This window comes from Lissotriton helveticus, chromosome 1_1 (assembly GCF_964261635.1).
Source record: "Lissotriton helveticus chromosome 1_1, aLisHel1.1, whole genome shotgun sequence".
In the NCBI taxonomy this organism is placed as follows: domain Eukaryota; kingdom Metazoa; phylum Chordata; class Amphibia; order Caudata; family Salamandridae; genus Lissotriton; species Lissotriton helveticus.
This window is the reverse complement of record NC_136057.1, coordinates 2,145,912,610-2,145,935,349: the sequence shown is the minus strand read 5'-3', so window position 1 is coordinate 2,145,935,349 and position 22,740 is coordinate 2,145,912,610. Positions and strand designations below refer to the sequence as shown.

General features: G+C 45.6%; 1 protein-coding gene across 5 annotated transcripts in view; it reads right to left on the bottom strand.

Moving 5' to 3' along the window:
- LOC144776709 (retinol dehydrogenase 8-like) overlaps positions 1–22,740 on the bottom strand; it is a 234,220-nt gene that overhangs the window by 67,649 nt on the left and 143,831 nt on the right. For all 5 annotated transcript variants that reach the window (XM_078659282.1, XM_078659283.1, XM_078659281.1 and 2 more), the window contains one exon: positions 7,956–8,117. In XM_078659282.1, coding sequence (XP_078515408.1) covers positions 7,956–8,106 — 151 coding nt within the window. In that variant the 5' untranslated portion in view covers positions 8,107–8,117. The remainder of the gene's footprint in view (positions 1–7,955; positions 8,118–22,740) is intronic.

The window sequence follows — 22,740 nt, the reverse complement described above, 5'->3', positions numbered from 1 at the left end:
ATGGCTGGTGATGTGTGTGCCTGGTGGAAGCGTGCACTGATGGCTGGTGGTGTGTGTGCCTGGTGGAGGCGTGCACTGACGGCTGGTGATGTGTGTGCCTGGTGGAAGCGTGCACTGATGGCTGGTGGTGTGTGTGCCTGGTGGAGGCATGCACTGACGGCTGGTGGTGTGTGCCTGGTGGAAGCTTGCACTGATAGCTGGTGGTGTGTGTGCCTGGTGGAAGTGTGCACTGATGGCTGGTGGTTGTTTGTGCCTGGTGGAAGCGTGCACTGACGGCTGGTGGCGTGTGTGCCTGGTGGAAATGTGCACTGACGGCTGGTGGTGTGTGTGCCTGGTGGAAGCGTGCACTGACGGCTGGTGGTGTGTGTGCCTGGTGGAAGCGTACACTGAGGGCTGGTGGTGTGTGCCTGGTGGAAGCGTGCACTGACGGCTGGTGGTATGTGTGCCTGGTGGAAGCGAGCACTGATGGCTGGTGGTGTGTGTGCCTGGTGGAAGGGTGAACTGACAGCTGGTGGTGTGTGCCTGGTGTAAGCATGCACTGAAGGCTGGTGGTGTGTATGCCTGGTGGAAGCATGCACTGACAGCTGGTGGTGTGTGTGCCTGGTGGAAGCATGCACTGATGGCTGGTGGTGTGTGCGCCTGGTGAAAGCGTGCACTGACGGCTGGTGGTGTGTGTGCTTGGTGGAAGCATGCATTGATGGCTGGTGGTGTGTGTGCCTGGTGGAAGCGTTCACTGACGGCTGGTGGTGTGTGTGCCTGTGGAAGGTTGCACTGACGGCTGGTGGTGTGTGTGCCTGGTGGAAGTGTGCACTGACGGCTGGTGGTGTGTGTGCCTGGTGGAAGCGTGCACTGATGGCTGGTGGTGTGTGTGCCTGGTGGAAACGTGCACTGATGGCTGGTGGTGTGTGTGCCTGGTGGAAGCATGTACTGGCGGCTGGTGGTGTGTGTGCCTTGTGGAAGCGTGCACTGACGGCTGGTGGTGTGTGCCTGGTGGAAGCGTGCACTGATGGCTGGTGGTGTGTGTGCCTGGTGGAAGCATGCACTGACGGCTGGTGGTGTGTGTGCCTGGTGGAAGCGTGCACTGACGGCTGGTGGTGTGTGTGCCTGGTGGAAGCGTGCACGAAGGCTGGTGGTGTGTGTGTGCCTGGTGGAAGCATGCACTGACGGCTGGGGGTTTGTGTGCCTGGTGGAAGCGTGCACTGACGGCTGGTGGTGTGTGTGCCTGGTGGAAGCGTGCACTGACCACTGGTGGTGTGTGTGTCTGGTGGAAGCATGCTGTGACGGCTGGTGGTGTGTGTGCCCAGTGGAACAGTACACTGACGGTTGGTGGTGTGTGTGCCTGGTTGAAGTGTGCACTGACGGCTGGTGGTGTGCGTGCCTGGTGAAAGCGTGCACTGACGACTGATGGTGTGTGTGCCTGTTGGAAGCAGGAGCATTCACAGTGATAGAAGACACATATGAAACTGACGAAGAGGAGGGGGAGAGGGGGAGAAGGGAGGGGGATTGTGAGCAGAGGAGCATGATTCACAGCTAGAAGACACAAATGAAGCTGACCCGGAGGGAGGGGGAAAAGGGAGGGGGTAGTGCAAGCAGAGGAGCCTGATTACAGCAATAAAAACACAGATGGCAGCTGTGCACTTGCACGAATTCGTGAACGCAAGCTGTAGGCCAGCAAAAGCCTCTGGTGGCACTTTTAAAAGCCTCTTACTGAATGTCTTGAAGAGACAGCGCAATGTCTCAGGCGAGACCTAAAAATGAGGCACCAATGGTGAAGGACAATTGGAATCAACCAATGCAAACCAAAATGGAGAGATACACGATGAAACCCTCCCATGGGGAGAAATGGCAGATGCGGAAGAGCTCCTACATTTGCTGATAGATAAGCTAAACTCAATCTACAGACCTGCACGCAGTCCACCCTGGAGGGGAAGATGGAGGAAGTCCATTTGGATATGTCCCTGCTGACGCAAGACCTGTGAAACACAGTGGAACAAGCTACTGAAGCAGAAGAATGCATCTCAAGGGTAGAGGACCAAGCCCAGACCACAAAATTGTATTCTCATGTATCTTGGAAACTTCAAAGCGCCTGGAAGAGAGGTTTGAAGACGCCGGGGGTGGATGCAAAGAAATAAACTCAGAATAGTTGTTTTCAGAAGGGTAACAATTTCTTACCAACTGGCTGAAATCCTGAGTCACTGAATGAGCTATCACAACGTTCTTCAGTCCAGGAGGTGCTGATCGGTAAGCTGTCCCCCCACCCCCACCATGAGGCCTATAATAGCGTGACTTTTCAATGCATTCGTGTTGTTAGAATAGAGAACTGCCCATCCTACCTGCTCAGTTGTTTGACAGCAGAAAGATAATGTTGTTTCCTGACTACGCATATGCAGTACAACAATAACATAGCTCTTTTACAGCAGTCATGCAAAAACTCAGATCCATGTAATTGGATTATGCATCTATGTCCTGAGCCAGCCATCCTGGCTGTGATTAGACAGGAGGGCCGCCCACAGCTTCAAAGGAAAAGAGCCTGACTGCACCAAAGGAGACACAACAGAAGTGCTGCTTGACACAGAAACAAAGACAATGACGCGGCTCCACACACCAAAATTGGAGAGATAATATTAACGTAGGATTCAACCAAAGACCGGTAGGAAATCGCACACCCCCCTCAGGCACACCAGAGACGAAGGGTCTGGGGAAAAATAATTTGTGTCTTAGAGGAGATGTCTACGACAGTATGACCTGAGCGGATAACCCACTTACCTTGCCTTTCATAGATTAATTTTGAGGAGAATTATTGGGGAGCAGAGGAGACTAAGCACATGAGTAATCCAATACACAGAGGCAAAGAGGCAACAATTCATATGGGTTTGTAGTATTCTGAGTATTTCCCCGTGTTATTTATAAGCTCTTTGCATATTTGTATCCCCTATATTCTATTGCCATGGATTCATAGAATACTGCTGTGTTCATAGAGCGCGATTTCTACAGGGTTGTAGGGAGGAACTAATGCGCCCTTGTAGTCCATTCTCCAAGTTTAAACGGATTGACAGTTATCTGTTTATTCTGGGTGACTGATGCTTTTTGGGAGGAACAATAGGAAGAGGACAGTTGGGGGGAAATGATGGTTACTTGTTTGTGAGGGATTAGTTTGTTAACTGTTTATCTAGAACAGGGCTCTACAGTATGCATAGAGTGGCACGTTTTCAACTCAGGACTCGCTGTGTGAAGCCAGAATTGTCATGATTCTTTTGGAATTCGCGGCTCAGGCCCTCTACAAGTCCACCCCACTCTCCGAGTTCTGAAGCTGCAGGCATCATATCAACCAAGGCAATGGGCATGGCTCCTAGAACACATGGTCAACCTTCATGGACATTCATGACATAGCCATGGATCACCACTCTACCATGTCCTGGAATGGACAATAAGATCAAAAAGAGAGCAGTTATTCTCTTTGCAAACACATGCAACAGACCCCATTTTACTCCATGAGACACAACTGGTAGGCTCTAGAAGTAACTGTCTGGACCGCTATGGATACACATGGGTATTCAACTCAGGCTTGTTCTAGGTATCTAGCACAGTCGCCATCTTACTCCAGGAAAACCTTCCCTTTTATCCCACCAGCAACTCAGTCAGACCCACAGGTCAGATTTGTTATGGGGCATCTAAAGGGACTTCCATGGACCCTTGTAAATGTGTATGTGCCACTTGCACTACAAGAAAGAACACTTAAACCTCATATCTAATTTGATGCTAGAATCACCCTTGGAATTATAGTGATTTGGGGTATCTTCGACCATCCTCTAGTGGAGATGAGCATTAGGAGAGCCAATAGAGGGCAAAGAGGTATGTGGCGGTTGAAGGCCTGATTGCTATGAGACAAGAAACGTATAGATCTCCTACGGACAGCATTGCAGAATACTTTGGGGTCAATGCAGGCCTGGTTTCAACAAAGGCAACCCTTTGGGAAGCCTTTAAGGCGATAGTTGGAGAGCGGGCCATGTCTTATTACAGAGGCAAAGAGAAAGACAAGGAACAGGAGGCGAACACCTGGAAGAACGAATTAGCACCTTAGTCTCACTTGGGTGACTCTCAGACAGAAAGATCCACTTAGTGGGAAAATGCTACACTCGGCCCGATCTGACTGGCTGATCACAGAGCACAAAATGTGTAAGTGGGGGAAAAAGTGGGTAAATGGTTACCTTGGTTGACAAACTGAGACAGGCGCTCATATTGTCCCATTGATATCAGACGCCAATGGGTAGCTGGTCACAGATGCCAAAGAAATTGCAGAGACTTTTGTAACGTATTATTAGAAGCTTTTTTCTAGATTGAACTCTACAGAGATTGGGCAGGTGTGCTCAATTAATAATGATCTAATTATTAATACCTTGTCTGCTGCTCATACATTGGAACTGGACCTACTCATCACCAAATGTGAGGTTCAACTGTCAATCTCAGATATGCCCTCTGGTAAAATCCTTGGCTCAACTGGATGCCTCATTACTAGCACCCCACCTGCAAGCATTCTTTGATGAGATGCTGATCACAGGCAGGCTCCCATATGATTTAAGGAGCGCTGCTATGTAGGTAAGCTCAAAATGGGGCAGACCCCCTACCCCAACAAATGGGCTCCCTGCTGATCTATATCACAGATAACTGTTCAGATCAAAAACCTTATCCTAGCCTAATTGCTGGCAAAAAAGCTTGCCAAAGTGATACATGAACAGGTGCATACCGACCAAAATGGTTCCATGCCAGTGAGAGGTACCCGATATTGCCTGAAATGACTGCAGGTCACTTTGGCGTGCAGTGAGGACTAACAGGGCTCACCAGCACTACTCTCAGTCGACTTTGAAAAGGCCTTTGATACAGTCCACTGGCCTTTCATGCACCAGGCACTTCAAAGGATGATATTTGGCCAGCACTTCCTTACATATATTAAGGTACTGGATACTTACCCATGGGCCAGGGTATGAGTGAACAGATTATTATCTAAACACTTACCCATACATTGAGGTGCCTGGCAAGGGCGTTAACTCTCACCACATATATTTGTGATCATAATAGAATTGCTGGCCAAGTGGATTAGATGAGATGCACATCTGAGGTGCTTTCGATGGAAGAGGGAGTCCAAAGACAGGGTTTTGCTTTTTGCAGATATCCAGTATTTATTAATTCAGCAGCCAGACAGTTCTCGCACCAGAACATTCCACATGCGAAAGACTTATGTCGAGGCCTCAGCCCTTGGTGTAAATTTGGAAAAATCAACACATATGTCAGTAATAGGTGCAATCTCACAAAAAAATAGAAACGACCCACTTGAGTGTAGCAAATACCAATTTTAAATACCTTTGGTATCAAAAGAAGTTAGGAATTAAACAATGCCCTTCTGCCCAAAAGAACTAAACAAGAAATGGAGGGGTGTTCAGCTTGCCACTTACCATAATGGGAAGGGAGGCACTTTTTAAAATGGTCACACTACCACGAATCCTATACGTCATACAAATCTATCCGCATTTTTTACCACAACAATTTTGTCATCTATACAGTTAGAACTAAGCACTTATCTATGGTTGGACGGGGTTGCTCGAGATTTCATTCTCCAAAAACGCACAAGCCCCTGTTGATGGATTATGGATATCAAATATCCACCTATACTACTGAGCATCCCAAGTAATCCTATTTAATGGATGGCTTTTCTGTGGGAGAAGTGACTCAACAGTATGGCTTCAGCTAGATCTTCTTGACCTGCTAGATTCACACTCCCTGTTTTATGGAGGCCCCCCTCACCCCCACTCGCCACCACCTTGAGCAGCATTGAGGCACAGCAAATGGCAAATGACAGAGTAAATTAATGGGGGAGCTCCATTATGCCACAAAACACTGATAGCCGTGACAGAACTGCAGGAATTTCTTACACAGGATTTTATTAGTAATGCAAAGCTAGGAGATGTTTGGACATCAAGTCTCATTAGAACATTTAAGCAACTAGCGAACAATTTCACCCACAGCAAAACTCAACTCTTTAAATACCTCAAACTTTGCCATGCCCTAGAGCTCTATAAAGAGAAGCTCTTGGAAGTGCCGGAGTTCAACAACTTTGGAGGCAAAGAAAAATTAGGAAAGAAGGGCATCTTGAGGATTTGCAGATCACCAATAGTTAGCACGCCTGACCACTTTAAGATGTTAAGGAAGAAGTGGGAGCAAGACCTAGGAGAATTAGAAGATGGGTAGAGGTGAACATGTTACCAAGCTCATGAGCACTGTCAACAATCCTTAGGTTAGTACAATTTAAACACCTTCACAGGGTCTACTTCCACCCAGCCAGATCGCAGCAGAGGGCGGAGCATAGTCACCCAGTTTCCTTCACTGTGGGAATGCATGAGGGACATTCATGCACACTATCCGGAGCTGCCTGAAAATCACTCAATACTGGAACACAATACACTTAACACTAAGAAACATTGTGAGCTATTCACTGATTCCCAAACCTAAAATAGCTTTGTTGGGTACAATGGAAGGATGGGAGAGTGGAGCAGCCTCTTGGACACTAGTTGGGATCGAACTCATGATAGCTAAACAAGGCATTGATAGGAAACGGGGAAGAGGGGAGAGGGTGTTTGACCCACGCTGAGAGAATGGCAAAGAGGAATTGTGCCTTGACAGAAGAGTTACTTTACAAGACGAGAGGTTGTCATAAGCAGTATCAGAAGATCTGGGACTAATGGAGATGGGACGTGGGTACAAGCAATTTGTGAAGGAATGTTGATGCAGAAATCTCTGTTGCAGACCTAAACTACAATATGTGTAGAAGGGTAAAACACAAAACATTGGAGGAATATGCAAAGCCTAAGATGTCAATGTGGGCCAATATGAAAAAACGCAGTATTGTTATCTTGGAAACTTTGAAAAAACAATAAAAATAAATATTATAAAAAAGAATAATATGAAAAGTGCATAGGAGAATGTTTATGGTATGCAAGTTACTGGAATGTTGCATCACCCACTGGAAAATTAGGAAGACATTAGAAATTAAAAACTCTCTTGTTTAAAATATTGCGCTTTAATAGATTACCATAAACTATCTTAAATGAGTTTGACTATCTCTTAGGAATTCTATAAGAATTTTTTTTAGCACAAACCATGTGCCTTTGTACATGTGTTCCTTTTCCTGCACTCTCAATTTAAACCCTCTCAGTGGTGTTGGTCAAATTATCTTCTAACTTCTCCCTTAGTTACTATTTTAGGATATTGTTAATGCCTCCTCATTACAGAATGTATATACTATACCTAATAAGAAAATTGTTGACATGTTTCAACCTGATCTCACCTCTTATCTCTGATCTCAGGACAAAATATAATATCTTATATTCAATCGTCTGATGCTCTTCATATTTTAAGTGGGGTGGGAAAATATTTTTGGGGGACATAATTCAAGCGCTATTCTATTTTGCACTTAAACCAGTGCAGATTCTATATTTGCACCATTAACCAGTCGAAAAATCAACAAATGCAAAACGTTGAATTACTGAAGTAAGCTAATGGAAAAATCATAATGTAAATTGTGGTTGCATGAATAGTCTCAGACCATGATGCCGCTTACATACATATGTTGTCTCGTGGACAGAGCTCCCCAATGGCTGCCTCAGAAATTGGCTCTCTAATCAATAATAAATAAGTACTTCCTTGAAGAATTTTATTTAAAAGTATTAAACGTGCTAATCTGATGAATGAGGTGTTAAAAGCGCCAGTCTGACTTTCACATTTACACATATTGCCAATTTTTGGTGCAATGGTAAAGGACAAGATAACATATTGAAACTGCATTATAACAAATACATTTTGGTTTATTGAAAATTTACAAAACACCACCTCTATCCTGTTGTAGTATAAGAGCATTAAATATTCTCTTAAATATTCTCTTCTTACAGTTGTATCCTACTTACCCAGGACATCAATCCGCCTGTCGGGGATGCTATCCACACAGTTTTTGATTGATTCTTCAGAGCATACATCTAATTGTTTAATTTCCAGAGTTCTACCAAGCCTTTTACCAGCAGCTTCAACCAGCAGGTCTTGCTTGTCCAGATTTCTCATTGTAGCGTATACTATAAAACAGTTCAGAAAGGAGTAGAGTTAACACATTTTGCTTAAAGTGAAGGATATTGTTCAATAGATGACTTTGAGTTGGACTGGGAGAACAGAATAGAAAGATCTTTGACCTCATTTAGAGTTGGACGATAATGGGCATCCACCAGAAGGTTGGCAGCTGTCCTGTTCCAGCTCTTGGTTCCTGCACTCCACTGACAGCTCCACGATCGCAAACACTCTTGCCGTAAATTATCTGTGGGTGCTCTGTAGCCCACATAGCCCACCCAGAACTTATTTAGGATGTAAGCCAATTAGGCCAAGGCTCTGGACAATGTGTCAACCATATCTGTTCTTCTCCAGGGCTGCTATTGGCAGCATGGTGGCCCCAGGCAAGAAAAACTATCAATTTCACCCTAGTGCTAGGAGAAACCACTCCACGCTCACCAGGTACATTGATTTATCATATCTAAAATCGATCCCCTTCTTTGGGAGATTTTCTATGAAACTGACTTTGATGCCACTGAGGAAAGAGAGATGGTACCTCTGCCACCCCAGCCAATTAGCAGCTCATTCGTGGACCTCTACATGAGGTCCTTATCCATTAGTGAAAACTCTCAAATTGTAATTCTCCCTATTTTTTTTTAATCATTTTTATTTATTTTGTTGCCTTTTTTTTTTTACCTGTCTCTAGTTCTGCAAACGGTACTGCTAATCTTAATTCATACATTTGAGGGTTCCTTCATTTCATTATTAAGCATCCGTCCTTCCCTGAAGGCAAACGAGTAGCTTCCATACGTAAGATGTAATAGAAGTTCACAGTTTAACATCCTCCACAGTGTATTCCCTCTACCTCATCATTCAGTCTTATTTGGTATATCCACATTGTATAAGATCAAATGTATCAAATGAGTACTACTCAAACGAGGCAGATGTAAGTATTTGATGTGTGGTAACGAAGGACTAAACCATAGAAAGAACAATCACCAGCACATATTCTGCACCCAATGCTGATCACTACAGTCTTTTTTTTTTCAGTGCAGCTGCTCCCTAGCAAACCAAAAACATCAGGTCAGTTTCCATACAACGGGGCAGATTTACAAGTCCCTTGCATCGTTTTTGCGCCGCAGTTGCATCACTTTTTGTGACGCAGCAGCAGCGCAAAAATGCGGCCCTTTTACAACGTGACGCATCTAGGGAGATGCGTCAGGTATAATGTAAGCAGGCTGGGTGTTCCAAGGCAAAAAAGCCTCGTAGAAGTGATGCTGTGAAATCTACAAGATTTCACTGCGTAACTTCTAAGACACCACTGCGTCAAATTCTTATGCCTGCTTGAAGCAGGCGTAAGGAGTGAGCAGCACAATGAGGATAGGCCTCCCCCTGCATTGCTGGAGTTGTGTCGTGCTTGCGACACGACTCCAGCAATGCATGACATTTGCGTCAACAGATGCGTCAGAATTTCTGGCGCATCTGTCAATCCTTGTGCCATGGTGCGCTGTATTGTAAATACGGCACATCCTTAGTGGCGCAAGGGTTTCTCAAAGTGGCGCAGGTAAAGTGACTCATCTTCACAGATGCGTCACTTTCTTGTAAATCTGCCCCTATAAGCGGAACTAAATGTGTTAATGAAGTGCCCTTCAAGACCACTGATGCTAGAAAAAAAGCACTTGACTTCCGATTGGCAGGTTAAAAATCCCATGCGACATCCAGCTCCTCATTTTCTTATTGCGACAGACCAGGTGTGTCACTGGAGAGAACTATGCCAGGACTCTCTTGAAAAGTGCTCAGCATGGTAGGGTATGCTGCTTGAGAACAGGGTATTTGATGCCCACCCAAGGTGGTACTTTTTGTTAATCTTGGTGATCCCATGATCTTTCTATGACACTACTAACAGTTGGCAGCAAATGATTCTATTAGAGGGGGAACAGGCCCTTTTTCACTGCATCCCAGAGGGGACACTGCTTACGCACTATCCTTGTTAAATCCTTATAGGTCATACCGGTCATAACTAGGACGCCTATTTGCATTGATTGTATGTGCAGCATGCATTATAGTGTCTGGGATAAGATGAGGGGGTGTACTCTTGTTGGGGTCCACCAAGAATGGAACTCGTAGGGTACAGGGCTCTCCACGGGGTTAGTGGGAGTCAGAGTTTGATGGCTCCCCCTCCCTGTAGCTTTCTGTGCACTGCTCACAAGGAATGTTTTGTAAAATCAAGTGCAACTGTCTGCCTTCCACATGCAGAGGGAAGGCAGGAACTGTGGTGGTTCATTGGACTTGGCCAAACCAATTGCAACAGCTGTCAGCCTGTGATCTTCAATAGAGGCAGAGATGAACGACCAACAGGCACGTCTAGCCTACACACCTCTTCCCATGAAGAGCAGCTGCCTGCTCATCCCTGCGCCTGTTACTGTGTGCTGAAGGGCCATGCCTGTCTCAAGTTCACCACATAAAAGCCGAAGTGCAGTTTTACACGAAGCACGTTGCAATGCAGCATTGGCAAGGTGAATAGAAAAAGCGCTTTGACTTCATTGGTTCCCTCAAAAGTTGGCGGCCCTCGAGTTTAACAGGTCTGTTAAATTAGCCCAGGGTTCGCCGATGTCGGTCCTGGAGGGCCAGATCCATGCCAGATTTGCAGCATTTCCGCATTTCGATAGAGTTACCATGAAAATCTGGCATGGATCCGGCCCTCCAGGACCGACATTGCAGAACCCTGAATTAGCCAACTGAGCTGGATATGGGCTGGTCCTGAATCCTGTCCAGTGTTCACCCTTGTTCTCTTGGACCTGTGCACACTTGTGTAGATGAAAGTGAGGATCAGGGATCCGAAACCTGGCTGTTTTTTTTCCAAGGGTAAGAGTCAGACCCTAGGGGCTGAGGCAGATGATTTTCACTAATAGGACCCAGGAAGGATCCAGCAAGTTGCCTACCCTATTAGAAGAGGATCTGTCCTGTTCAGCAACAGCCCGAGCATTCAGGAACCTCATCTGGGGTATTTGAAATAGTCAAGCTGCCAAGACCAGGGATCTGACACTACTGTCAGCACGACCGACGTGTCACATGAGAGTAGTGATTCCGAAGCCCGTAGACGTCACTGCTGCTGCAATCTCAAGAGACCAGATCCATGCGGCACCGATGACATTGTGAGACCCATGCCCCTGTATGCTGCATTAACCACACAACTGCTTCTCCACGCGGTGCCAATGGCTGTGTGAGGCCTGTGTGTCTCCACCCTGCAAAACTTTCTACATACAAAGTTGCAGAGCCCAAGTGGCTGCACCCTGCGTCTTGACTGCAGTTTTCTCCTTTCCCCGAGCAGCTGCCCTGGTGCCCCAGGTCCATACACTGCCATCAGACATCCGTGTATCTCTAATCCACCGCCGCTTTTGATATGGTCGACCACGCTAGGCTGCTGATGCGACTGGCTGAGATCGGCATCCAGGACCAGGCACTGGGGTGGATACAGTCGTATCTGACTCAGAGAACACAGAAGGTGGCGCTGGGGACCGTTTCCTCAACACCCAAGGTCCTCAGCTGTGGCGTCCCTCAGGGGTCGGCACTTAGCCCACTATTATTTAATATATACCTGGCTCCACTCTTTACGTTGATTGCCAATTGGGGGGTCAAGGCAATCTCATATGCCGACGACACCCAACTGGTGTTTCCGTATTCGGAGGTGTCGGAGACGTCCTTTTCGAGTTTCAAGGGCTGTCTCCAAGATGTTGCATGCTGGATGAACACAAACAAATTAAAACTTAATGCAAACAAGACGGAAGTGATCTTTTTGGCAAAGGCCCCCCTCCACCCTCAGAACTTTGGTGGCCGGCAGAGATGGAACAGGCCCCTTCGCCTAGCCACACGGCAAAAAATCTGGGGGTGCGGTGGGATGACAGTTTGTCCTTTGCCTCGCACATCCAGCAAGTAGTTGGCTGCTGTCTGAGTAAGCTGAGGAATCTTCGCAAGATTCTGCGACTCCTACCAGTTAGCTGCCGAAAAACAGTAATCCATGCCACAGTGACATCTAGGCTGGATTACGCAAACGGCCTCTATCTGGGCTTACCTAAGTACCTAATTCAGCGGTTGCAACTGGTCCAAAATGAGGCTGTGAGGCTGTTAATGCAGATCCCTTTCAAGCATTCAGTCTCTCCGCACCTCCTTTCACTTCACTGGCTACCAGTAGCCAGTAGAATCAAATTTAAGGCACATACGCTGGCCTTTAGAGCTCTGTATGGCACCTGCCCAAATTATCTGAAAACTCGACTGCCGAGATATACCCAGGCCCGCTCTCTTCGCTCCAACTGCCGCGTTCAGCTTGCAGTTCCACGAGCAAAATGGGCTCGGTTGGGTGGACGAACTTTTTCTGCCAATGTGGCGGCACTCTGGAACATCCTGCCCCCAGCGCTTCAGCAGGCCCCCTCCGAGCTCTGCTTTAAGCGGATGATGAAGACCTGGCTTCTCACCCAATCGCGCTAGGTGCTAATACTCTAGTCCTCATGGTCAAACCTGTTCTTTTTAGCGCCGGGACTCCTCCTTGTGAGGTAGCTGTTCGCGCTGTATAAAATGCCGTATTATTATTATTATTATTATTATTATCCACATTCCACTATTCACCTATTAGAACTAGTCTGCAATGTTGCTGCCCGTCTAATCACAAGGACTCTGGGTAACCATATCTCTCTTGCACTATGGCAGGTGCATTGGCTCCCTATAAAGAAAACAATAATCTTCAGATCACCAGCAACAGCAAACAGAGCACTCTAGCAACAATCACCTGATGCTCACAAAAACAAGTTTCTGGCGCACTCCTAAGCAAGTGTTGTGAACAAGCTTCCAGTTTTCAGCAGCAGCGCCCAAAACCTGCACAGTGAGGTTCAGCGATGGAGCACTTTCTCTGTGGTAGTAGTGAGAATGTAGATCTCTCTTCCTACTCATCTGGGGCTAAAACCAAATGTCCTCCAATTCAGAAAACTTCTAAAAAAATCACTTATACAGTTGGTTATGTGCCTTTTCTATAGGCGGTGCCGCTTAGTCTAGCACCGAGAAGCTCTAGTGAATGCTGTGCCTTAGAAGTGATCCACAATAGGCCCTATCTCCTGCTTGCATCCTGAGACTGCTGCACCTTCCTCTTATTTTTACATATCAAAACAAAAAGCCAATGCTGAGAATTCCCATTTATCAACCGATAATTTACCAAAATAGCTGTTTCGAATAAAACAAAAACAACCTGCTTGTAATATAGCACCATGCGAGATTTATTCTCTTTTGTAGAATTTTACCTTTTTTAGCACACTATTTTTAGTGCATGGAAATACAAAGAATTTTATATACAATATATACATACATAAGCATAAATCACAAAAAACATTTGCAAATTTCATACACACTTGGCCAAACAGTCATACAAGAAACATTCACACAAATGAAAAAAGCAAAAAAACAATAGGTCCACGTATCGGTGACGAATTGATGGAAAAAATCCTTTCGTAATTTTCAATTTTTAGAGTCTGTACAAATCACAGTTCTACAAAGTATCTCTTGTGACAGGTTTAAAGGGCTGTTCTAAGGCACCAGTAATAGACCAGATACGGGACAGGGCTGGTCGACGCGTTTCGAACCCCTGTGTGTAGGTGGGGTTCTCCTCAGGACCGGAAGGGTTCTTGGGATGACTGTCAATTAATCGCAACCAATGGTGAAAGAGTAGGTTCCCAAAACGGAGTTTGATTTGTATTTCCCACAGAAGGAGTGCTCACAGGGACCGCTAGTGTAACAACTTCTGGCTCGCTGGTATCTCCTCGTTGCTTAAGAGCGGCCGCTCGAATGATGAATGATCATTCGTCTAAACCTGAGAGAAGGACGGACGCCTTCCCTCAATCGCGAAGGAGCGGCCGCTCTTAAGCAACGAGGAGATACCAGCGAGCCAGAAGCTGTTACACTAGCGGTCCCTGTGAGCACTCCTTCTGTGGGAAATACAAATCAAACTCCGTTTTGGGAACCTACTCTTTCACCATTGGTTGCGATTAATTGACAGTCATCCCAAGAACCCTTCCGGTCCTCAGGAGAACCCCACCTACACACAGGGGTTCGAAACGCGTCGACCAGCCCTGTCCCGTATCTGGTCTATTACTGGTGCCTTAGAACAGCCCTTTAAACCTGTCACAAGAGATACTTTGTAGAACTGTGATTTGTACAGACTCTAAAAATTGAAAATTACGAAGGATTTTTTCCATCAATTCGTCACCGATACGTGGACCTATTGTTTTTTTGCTTTTTTCATTTGTGTGAATGTTTCTTGTATGACTGTTTGGCCAAGTGTGTATGAAATTTGCAAATGTTTTTTGTGATTTATGCTTATGTATGTATATATTGTATATAAAATTCTTTGTATTTCCATGCACTAAAAATAGTGTGCTAAAAAAGGTAAAATTCTACAAAAGAGAATAAATCTCGCATGGTGCTATATTACAAGCAGGTTGTTTTTGTTTTATTCGAAACAGCTATTTTGGTAAATTATCGGTTGATAAATGGGAATTCTCAGCATTGGCTTTTTGTTTTGATATGTAAAATTGGTTGGACTCAGCCTTGCTGAGTTAGGAGTCAAGACCCTTCTTTGATTCTTGCACCTTCCTCTTAGGCAGCTGGAAGCCCCAGTCTGTGCACCTGATTCTGACCTGGAGATGTTGTGATGAGCTCTCCCAGTGATGATCAACAGAGCCTGAAACAAAATATCAACCTGTAGCTTCAGCTGGCAACTGGAGCAGACTCTTGTGTTTGCTATCAGATGGAATGAGCCCATTCTAAGACTGCTTAGACAATATTTTTATTGTCAATTACAAAAGTGTTCCTTTCTCTAGACATTTACCCCATCCTAGAGTTAGCCATGACTGCTCTGCTTCGCTACCCTCTGAAAGTCAGCAGTACAAAGGAGGTGCATTATAGCATTTCAGAATGTGGTATTTGTGTTTCCATGCACTGCAGCAATAGGTGCCACAAGGATTGCCTATCTGTCCTCGAGTTTTACAGGCCCTGGGGAAGAGCTGGGACACAGACCAGGGAATCAGCCCAAACACAAGATCAGTTTGTGTTGATCAAGCTATATAGAATTCCAAGCATTAGCCTTTTAAATGCCAACAAGTAGGACATACTTCCACTGGGCAGCCATTACCCTTGTGGAACTTGCCTCAATGATACCAGCATAGGGGTCATTCAATTTCACATATGACAGCTTCATTTCTTTCTAAGTGGTGACACAAATCACTGAGGGTGTGAGTCGAGATATGCTTTTGTAATACCCAAAGAACTGGCAAGAGTCTACTGGATGAACAGATTGTACAGTGGACACTCGTTGAGAGTCAGGAAATAAAAGCAGTGTTCAGCATAATGGGGGAATGCATAAGAACCATCAGACGAATGAGTCTTTGGGGCTCCCCAAACACAGTGGCAATAGCATCAGGACCTCTTCTGCAAGGGTCTAACTTAAAATCCTCTTGGACATACAAAATTACCAATGGGAAACAGAAAACAGATTTGTAAGAGGCAGTCTCCTGCTGAATGTGAGCAAGACTCATGAAATGCAGGGATCCGCAGTATCGATTGAGTACCAACGGGAAGGTACAAATTCCACCTTGCGATGAAGTAAGATCAGCGAAGGCCAACACTATTTCAAGTCAAGTCAAGTCAAAATTGGCTTTATTTCGATATAGAACATATCTTTAAAAGCAATACAGTCACATGATAAAAAGATAAAACAGCCAATCCGTAAGAAAGCAAACATACAAGACAAAATACGAAAGGCACCAATAAATTACATAAAATGGTCAGACATAGAGACCAAAATTAAACAATATACATAAGCCTTTTGGACCCGATTAGCCATGCCCAGCTTAAAAACTTCACCATACCACAGACAAATAGGGACCGTGTGTAAGATTTCAGAATTCGCAAAGCCTCACTATAATGTCTGGTACCCAGCTCTATACATAAAGGTTTGAGCCACCTATGGCGAGGAGCTTTATAAGCAGGCCATTCAAATAAACAAGCATTGAAAATGCAATAGGGCTCGCATTAGGAAAGTTTGAGCTATTGGTCTTATAAATCAAAGTTTTTTTATTTATGTGTTATTCTTTAAAATAGCTAAATTAATAGCTTTGTCATTTGCTATGTTTTGTTATGTATGCTATGTTTTGTTGGGTTTTGTTATGCTATACTATATTTTGTTTTGTTTTGCTATGTTTTGTTTTGCTATGTTTTGTTTTGCTATGTTTTGTTTTGCTATGTTTGGTTATGCTATGTTTGGTTATGCTATGCTTTGTTATGCTATGTTTTGTTGTGTTTTGCTATGCTATGCTATGTTTTGTTGTGTTTTGTTATGCTATGCTATGTTGTGTTGTGTTTTGCTTTGCTATGTTTTGTTTTGCTTTGCTATGTTTTGTTTTGCTATGCTTTGTTTTGCTATCCTATGCTTTGTTTTGTTATGCTATGCTATGTTTTGCTATCCTATGCTTTTTTTTGTTATGCTATGCGGTGTTTTCTTATGCTATGCTATGCTATGCTGTGTTTTGTTATGCTATGCTATGTTTTGTTATGCTATGCTGGTGAGGGTGAGGGGTGAGAGGGTTGTGAGGGTGAGAGGGTGTGAGGGTGAGAGGCTGAGGGGGTGTGAGGGTGAGTGAGGGGGTGTGAGGGTGAGTGAGGGGGGGTGAGGGGTGTGAGGGGGTGTGAGGGTGAGGGTGAGTGAGGGGGTGCGAGTGTGAGGGGGCTGTGATGGTGTGTGAGGGTGAGTGAGGGGGAGTGAGGGGGTGTGAGGGTGAGTGGGATAGGCGAGACCTAAAAATCTATCCAACAGCCGTACTGAATGAGTAAAGTGAAGTGCAAAAACCAATCAAATGTCAGAAGTGATCCTTCTGGTGTTAATAATCTTTATGAATTCATAGTTCTTGAACATGCTGGAGAGCACCTTCAAAGCGCAAACAACGTTTTTAACAGCTTAATTGTTGTTATTGGGTGGGTTTTTGGTGGTCAAAAGGACAGCATTCAGGCTGGTTTTCTCAACAATGGAAAATGCTGCATAACCAATGAGTCACCTCTAAATGCACAAAGGCATTAAAGGGCTTTACCTGCAGAGCGGTGTGAACTGCAGTGATAGATCAGCTGCTGCAGGGGAGGAGGAGAGGTGGGCTGATCACCGTGGCCCCTGCGGCTATAGAGGGGATCCGGGAGAGGCTGACCCCGGGCGGCCGATGACGAAGGGCACTCTACTTAACCCGGAAGTGGGGGTGGGAGGAGTGTAGATTTTGGTGTTAAGAGGGAGGGCACCAAACGGGGAGAAATGTTAAAGGTTAATGTGATTAAACAAGTTAAACAAGTTTTAAAAAAAAGTACACTGGGGGGAGGAGAATCACCAAAACGTGCACTAACCCTCTATGAATTTCACGAGCCTGCATTCTGGCGTCATGATGTAACACGGCGTCCCTGCCAAAAGACCCCCCATTCCGCTCCCCCCAAATGATTCTGCATTTGCTAATGTTTTGCGACATAAAACCGGGAGATTATTATTTTTTTCCCTGCCTTAATTGAAGGAAGCATTTAGTGGAGATTTCCCCATTATTGGCTCTTGGCGCGCGTGCGTCGCTCTCGCGCACTCCGGAGCAGGTTTGGACGAGCTTGCAGGATTTATGCGAATGGGCCTGCGGGAAGAGGCAATTTGTAGCCGAGACGGACAATTATACGTGGCCCATGAGTGCAAGAATGACTGCGCCAGGAGGCTAATGGGTAGTAAGGCTGCGCCGGCAGCCATGAGCCGCACAGCGGTGTGACGGTGGCTCCAGAGAGCGCCGAGAAGGGGTGCTGCGAGGCACTGGCCGCAGCCAAAGAGAAGGCTCGCGGGGAACTTTAAAAGTGAGCGAGGGAGAGGGGCTGGGGTAGAGAGAAGCCAGAGGGTGAGGAGAAAACAGGAGAGGGATACAAAAAGAGTGTGTGGGGAGTTAATTCAATAGATTAGAGTACAGGTGCGTGGGTGTGGGAAGGAAGTGAGAAGGCAAAAGAGCATTAGAGATTTTAAGAGACTGCGAAAAGAAAGTGAGAGTGGGAGAGAAGATGGGGGACAGAGAGGCAGTGCTGTAGTGAGGAGAGTGAGAGATGAGTAAGTATGAGAAAGTGATAATGAGAACGAAGATAACCTTATAACCCTACCTCAATGATCATGGTTTGTTAGCATGACACAAGTCAAGCCGTGCTCGCCATATAACGCTAATTGCACAGTCTTTATGAATATATATATCTAATTTCATCCAGGCAGTATTCTGCCTTCTACCTCATTATTCTTCTGTGGTTAGTACTGCTACTATAATGTCTATATGCAATTCTGTTCTGTTAAGCGCTCTGATACCCACGGGTCTTGTTCGCGCTATACAAAACACTATAAATAAATAAATAAATAAATAGATAAATAAATAAATAAATAAGATAGGTGGGAAGAGAATTAGTTGGGGTGAAGGGTTAGCAGTAAGGATGAACTGGGAGAGGAAGGAGGAAAATTGGAGGGGAAAATGAAAAGAGGGAGGAAAAGAGGAAAACAATGAAGTGGAGATAAGCGGAAAGGATGAAGAGGGGGAAATAAAATGGACAGGTATGAAAATGAGTGAGGGAACGAGAGTGACGACGAGAGAAGAATACGGGAACAGCGGAAGCCAGAGAGAAAGATGGAGAGAAAGACTGAAAACCTGAAATAGAGGGAGGGGGGAAGAATCACAAAGAAGAGAGAGACAGACTGAGGCTGGAGAAGTGATTTAGAGAGGCACCGAGAGAGTAGCACTGAAAAACAGGTCCAGGGCTCGAAAAGAGAGACATATATGGTCGAGGTGGGAAATGCAGAAATCAGAGACAAACGAGCCAAAGAGAGGGAGGAAGATAGCGAGACGATGAGAGAGAAAGCTGGCCAGTGAGAGAGGCGGTAAGAAAGTTAAAATCAGTTAGAGAGAGAACATAGCATGTAACTGGGTAATGTGGCCCGATATTGCCATGAGGGGGTTCTAGTAATATCATGAACCACAAGGTGACGAGGCAGAGCGGTTTATAAATGTCACAGGAACCCTAAGATGGCAATGTAGGGCCATATTATGTACGCATGGTACCCATTGTGTATTTTAAATGGTATACATTAAGTTTGGGAAAGTTAGCTTGAAAAAGCAGTTTTCCAAAAAGTAAAGTTGGCACTGGGATTTGATTGGAATTATATATAATGTTTAAGCTTCTTTTAACTCTCCTTTAATAAATTGGTAATTGAAAAATGGTGAGGTGATTGAATTTAGAAGATTCTGTGACTGCTGTGTTTACCGCACAATTATGGACTTACACTGACATTGAGGGAGAAAGCTGGACAGTGAGAGAGGCTGCAAGAAAAAGAAAAGCAGACAGAGAGAGAGAGGAGAACATAAAGGCACAGAGAAATGGAGAATCAGAGACAGAAAAAAGACGAAGAGAAAAGCATAAAAGGAGACACGGCCTGCGGCCGTGAAACTGAAAGTACGGCCGGCCGGCCGGCCGTGAATAATTAGGGGGTGAGAAATGCGCTGGGAGGGCTGCCTTTGATGTGGTAATGCGAGGCAGGCAGGCAGGCGGCTGGTGGCATTGTGCACGCGCTTTTTAGGGCTTGCGCTTGCGCAATGACCTAAAAAGCACATGCACTCCGTGGAATCGCCAGTGTAATCGTGCTTGGTTAAACGCTGTTTAAACCCCTATAGAGCTTCGCCAGCTATGCGCATGCGCACAGCAGGCGAGCCCTTAAAATGGGGAACCGACTCAATCCTAGAAGCACAGAAAGGGCAAGATGATGTAGTCTGTGCCGGAATCTTCCAGCGAGCGGTCAATTCTCCCAAAGGGAGCAATCCTATTCTAAATTTAAAATAAAGAGCCCTATCTCTAGGTTTTGAAATAACATCGAGATAAGGTTCACATAGAGAAACCTCCTTCGTTAATAAAAAATCTCTGGTGGATCTACACAGGTTGGGATCAGTATTTCTCGTGTCCATTACCCACTTCCAATAAGCTTTTTTTAGAGCTGACTTAGGGGGCGCAGACCTAGACTGCCAGGCCTCTCCCATTCCAAGTTCTCCAAGCAGATGCTTAACATCCCTCAGCCAGCCTATTTTAGACCAACCAAACATTGAAAGGACGTCCTTGAGCCCTTCCGCATAGCTGGAGAGTTCAGGGACTCTCCATAGGCGGGCCCAAAGGAGGAGGGGTCGCAACCTAGCCTGTTCTCTAATAGGGCGACAGCCCATGTCTAGGAGTAAGGGTAAAGTGGGGATGCTATACGGAAGACCCATTAGATCCTTCAGGAATTTATTCTCTGAACGAGATAACTGATCCATATTCTGGGTTCCCCAAAGTTCTGCTCCGTAAAGTGCCGCACTAACACCTCTTGCCTTGTAGATCTCTATTACCGGGGCAATGGGTTTAAGAGTGGATGACCGCTGTTCATTAAGCAGGGACCCCACCACCCTCTTGTGGCTCAATAACATTTTTTGTAGATGACAATCCCACCTCATGGTATCACAAAGGCGAATCCCTAGGTAATCAAACTCCTTTACCCTTTCCAGGGCCACCATGTTTAATACAGGTGAACGACCAAGCTTTTTCGGTGGATTCAGAACCAAATATTTGGTCTTTTCGGTGTTAATTTTTAGTCCCCGAGACTCACAAAAAGATTGAAAACTGTCAAGAAGACTCTGTAGCCCAACCGGTGTTTTAGAAATCAAAAGGGCGTCATCTGCAAATAATAAAGTGGGTATTCTCCTGCCCGCCAGGGAGGGGGCATCCAAGGTTTTTTTTAAAAGGTGCTCCACGACTCCGTTGACATACAATGAAAACAGATTGGGGGCAAGGACACACCCCTGACGGACACCTCTGTTTACTGTTATTCTAGCGGTCGTTTGGCCCTGTTTACTCCACCGCACCTGCGCGAAGTTCTCATTGTGGAGCTTTATTAGTAACGACAATAAATACAGGGGCATTCCTAAATCGGACAATACCCCCTATAGGAAGCCACGAGGTACTAGGTCAAAGGCAGCCCGCAAATCTATAAAAGCAAGATACAGGCTGCCTTTGCCTAGTACAACCACCTTCCAGTATAGTAACAGCAGTCGAAAGGACTGCTCAATAGTGCCGGTACCTGACCTGAAGCCCGCTTGAAAATCAGAGAGTATCCCGTTGTCCTCTACCCACTGAAGCACCCTTCCAAGAATCACCTTCCCTGCAACTTTCTGTGATGAATCTATTAGATTTATGGGTCGGTAATTTGCTGGTCGTCCCGACTCCCTTTCTTGAAGATCGGGACGACTTCAGCACCCATCCAAGATTCCGGGAGAGCAGCATCATAATAACTTGCATTAAGTAATGTGGCAATGAGATTCCCCCATTCTAATGGGTTAATGCGAATCAAATCCCCCGGTACCCCATCAGGGCCTGCAGCCTTATTGGGAACAAGAGACTTTATAGCATTCTCCACTTCTTTGACAGTGAACAATAGATCCTCACTCAGCCTAGGAGGGTCCAATGATAATAACTCTGGGGATCCCGACCCGTCCCCCATTATGGAAGTGTAAAGGCGGGAAAAGTGATCAAACCATGCCGCCTCGGGGATGTTGCATGTTAGGAGCCAATCAGTGGGCTTATTCCTGGCTCTAACTAGGTCCCAAAAGCCCCTAGAATCCCTACTGGCGCTTGCAAGTTTCAGATTGCACCAAAACGGATTCTCCCACTCTACTTTTGCCTTACTGATAGCACCCCTATACTTCTTCCTGGCAACGCTAATCATCCCACGTCCCTTTGTTTTAACTGCATTAATCAAGTCCCTTTTTGCACTCCGACAAGAGTTGGAGTACCAACCTGGATTACCCTTGAGAAGCTTTCTCCTTACAGTCTTAATGCTTTGGCTACGTATGATAAAAGGGTCGCCCAGGGCTTTGGTGGTGTTAACAAAAAGAGTGGAAACCTCATGGGCATTTAGAATGGTGGATTCTAAGCTAGTCGAAACCTTGGTCATGATTGATCGTATTTCCAGGACCTTACCCTCGTCCATGACAACATTATCCCATTTCAGGCGTCTCCCACAGTTCGAGGGGCAAACTTCACCTGTCGACCTCTGCACATGAGGTGCCTGACAATTTTTATCCGTCACCCTTAAGGTGGTCAGTGACAAAGCAAGTGGATTATGGTCACTGTCCGTGGATTGTAAAACTGCTATATCTAGTAAATGTGCCCAAAGTTTGAAGTTCAACAGAATGGAATCAATTCTAGATGAATGGCCTACCCTGTTGAACGTGTGGGCGCCACAGGAATCCGAAGCTGTTCTTCCATTAACCGCCCTCAGGCCATGCTCCAAAGTTATGGCATTCAGTTGTATTGCCCGTTGGGACCATTTCTTAATAGGCACTAGAGATATTGGTGGAATACCTCTCCTAACATCTTCATCTGACGTACCCAAGATGTCATCAGCCGCTAGGGGCTCAAAGGTGCAATTAAAGTCCCCAGCAAGCATGATGTACATATCCGGATCGCACAATCTAAGTTCGTCCTCAAGACCCACTAGAGTCGAAGAAGGCAATCCACCATTGGAGCCTCTGGCATAAATGTTAAAGATCTCCA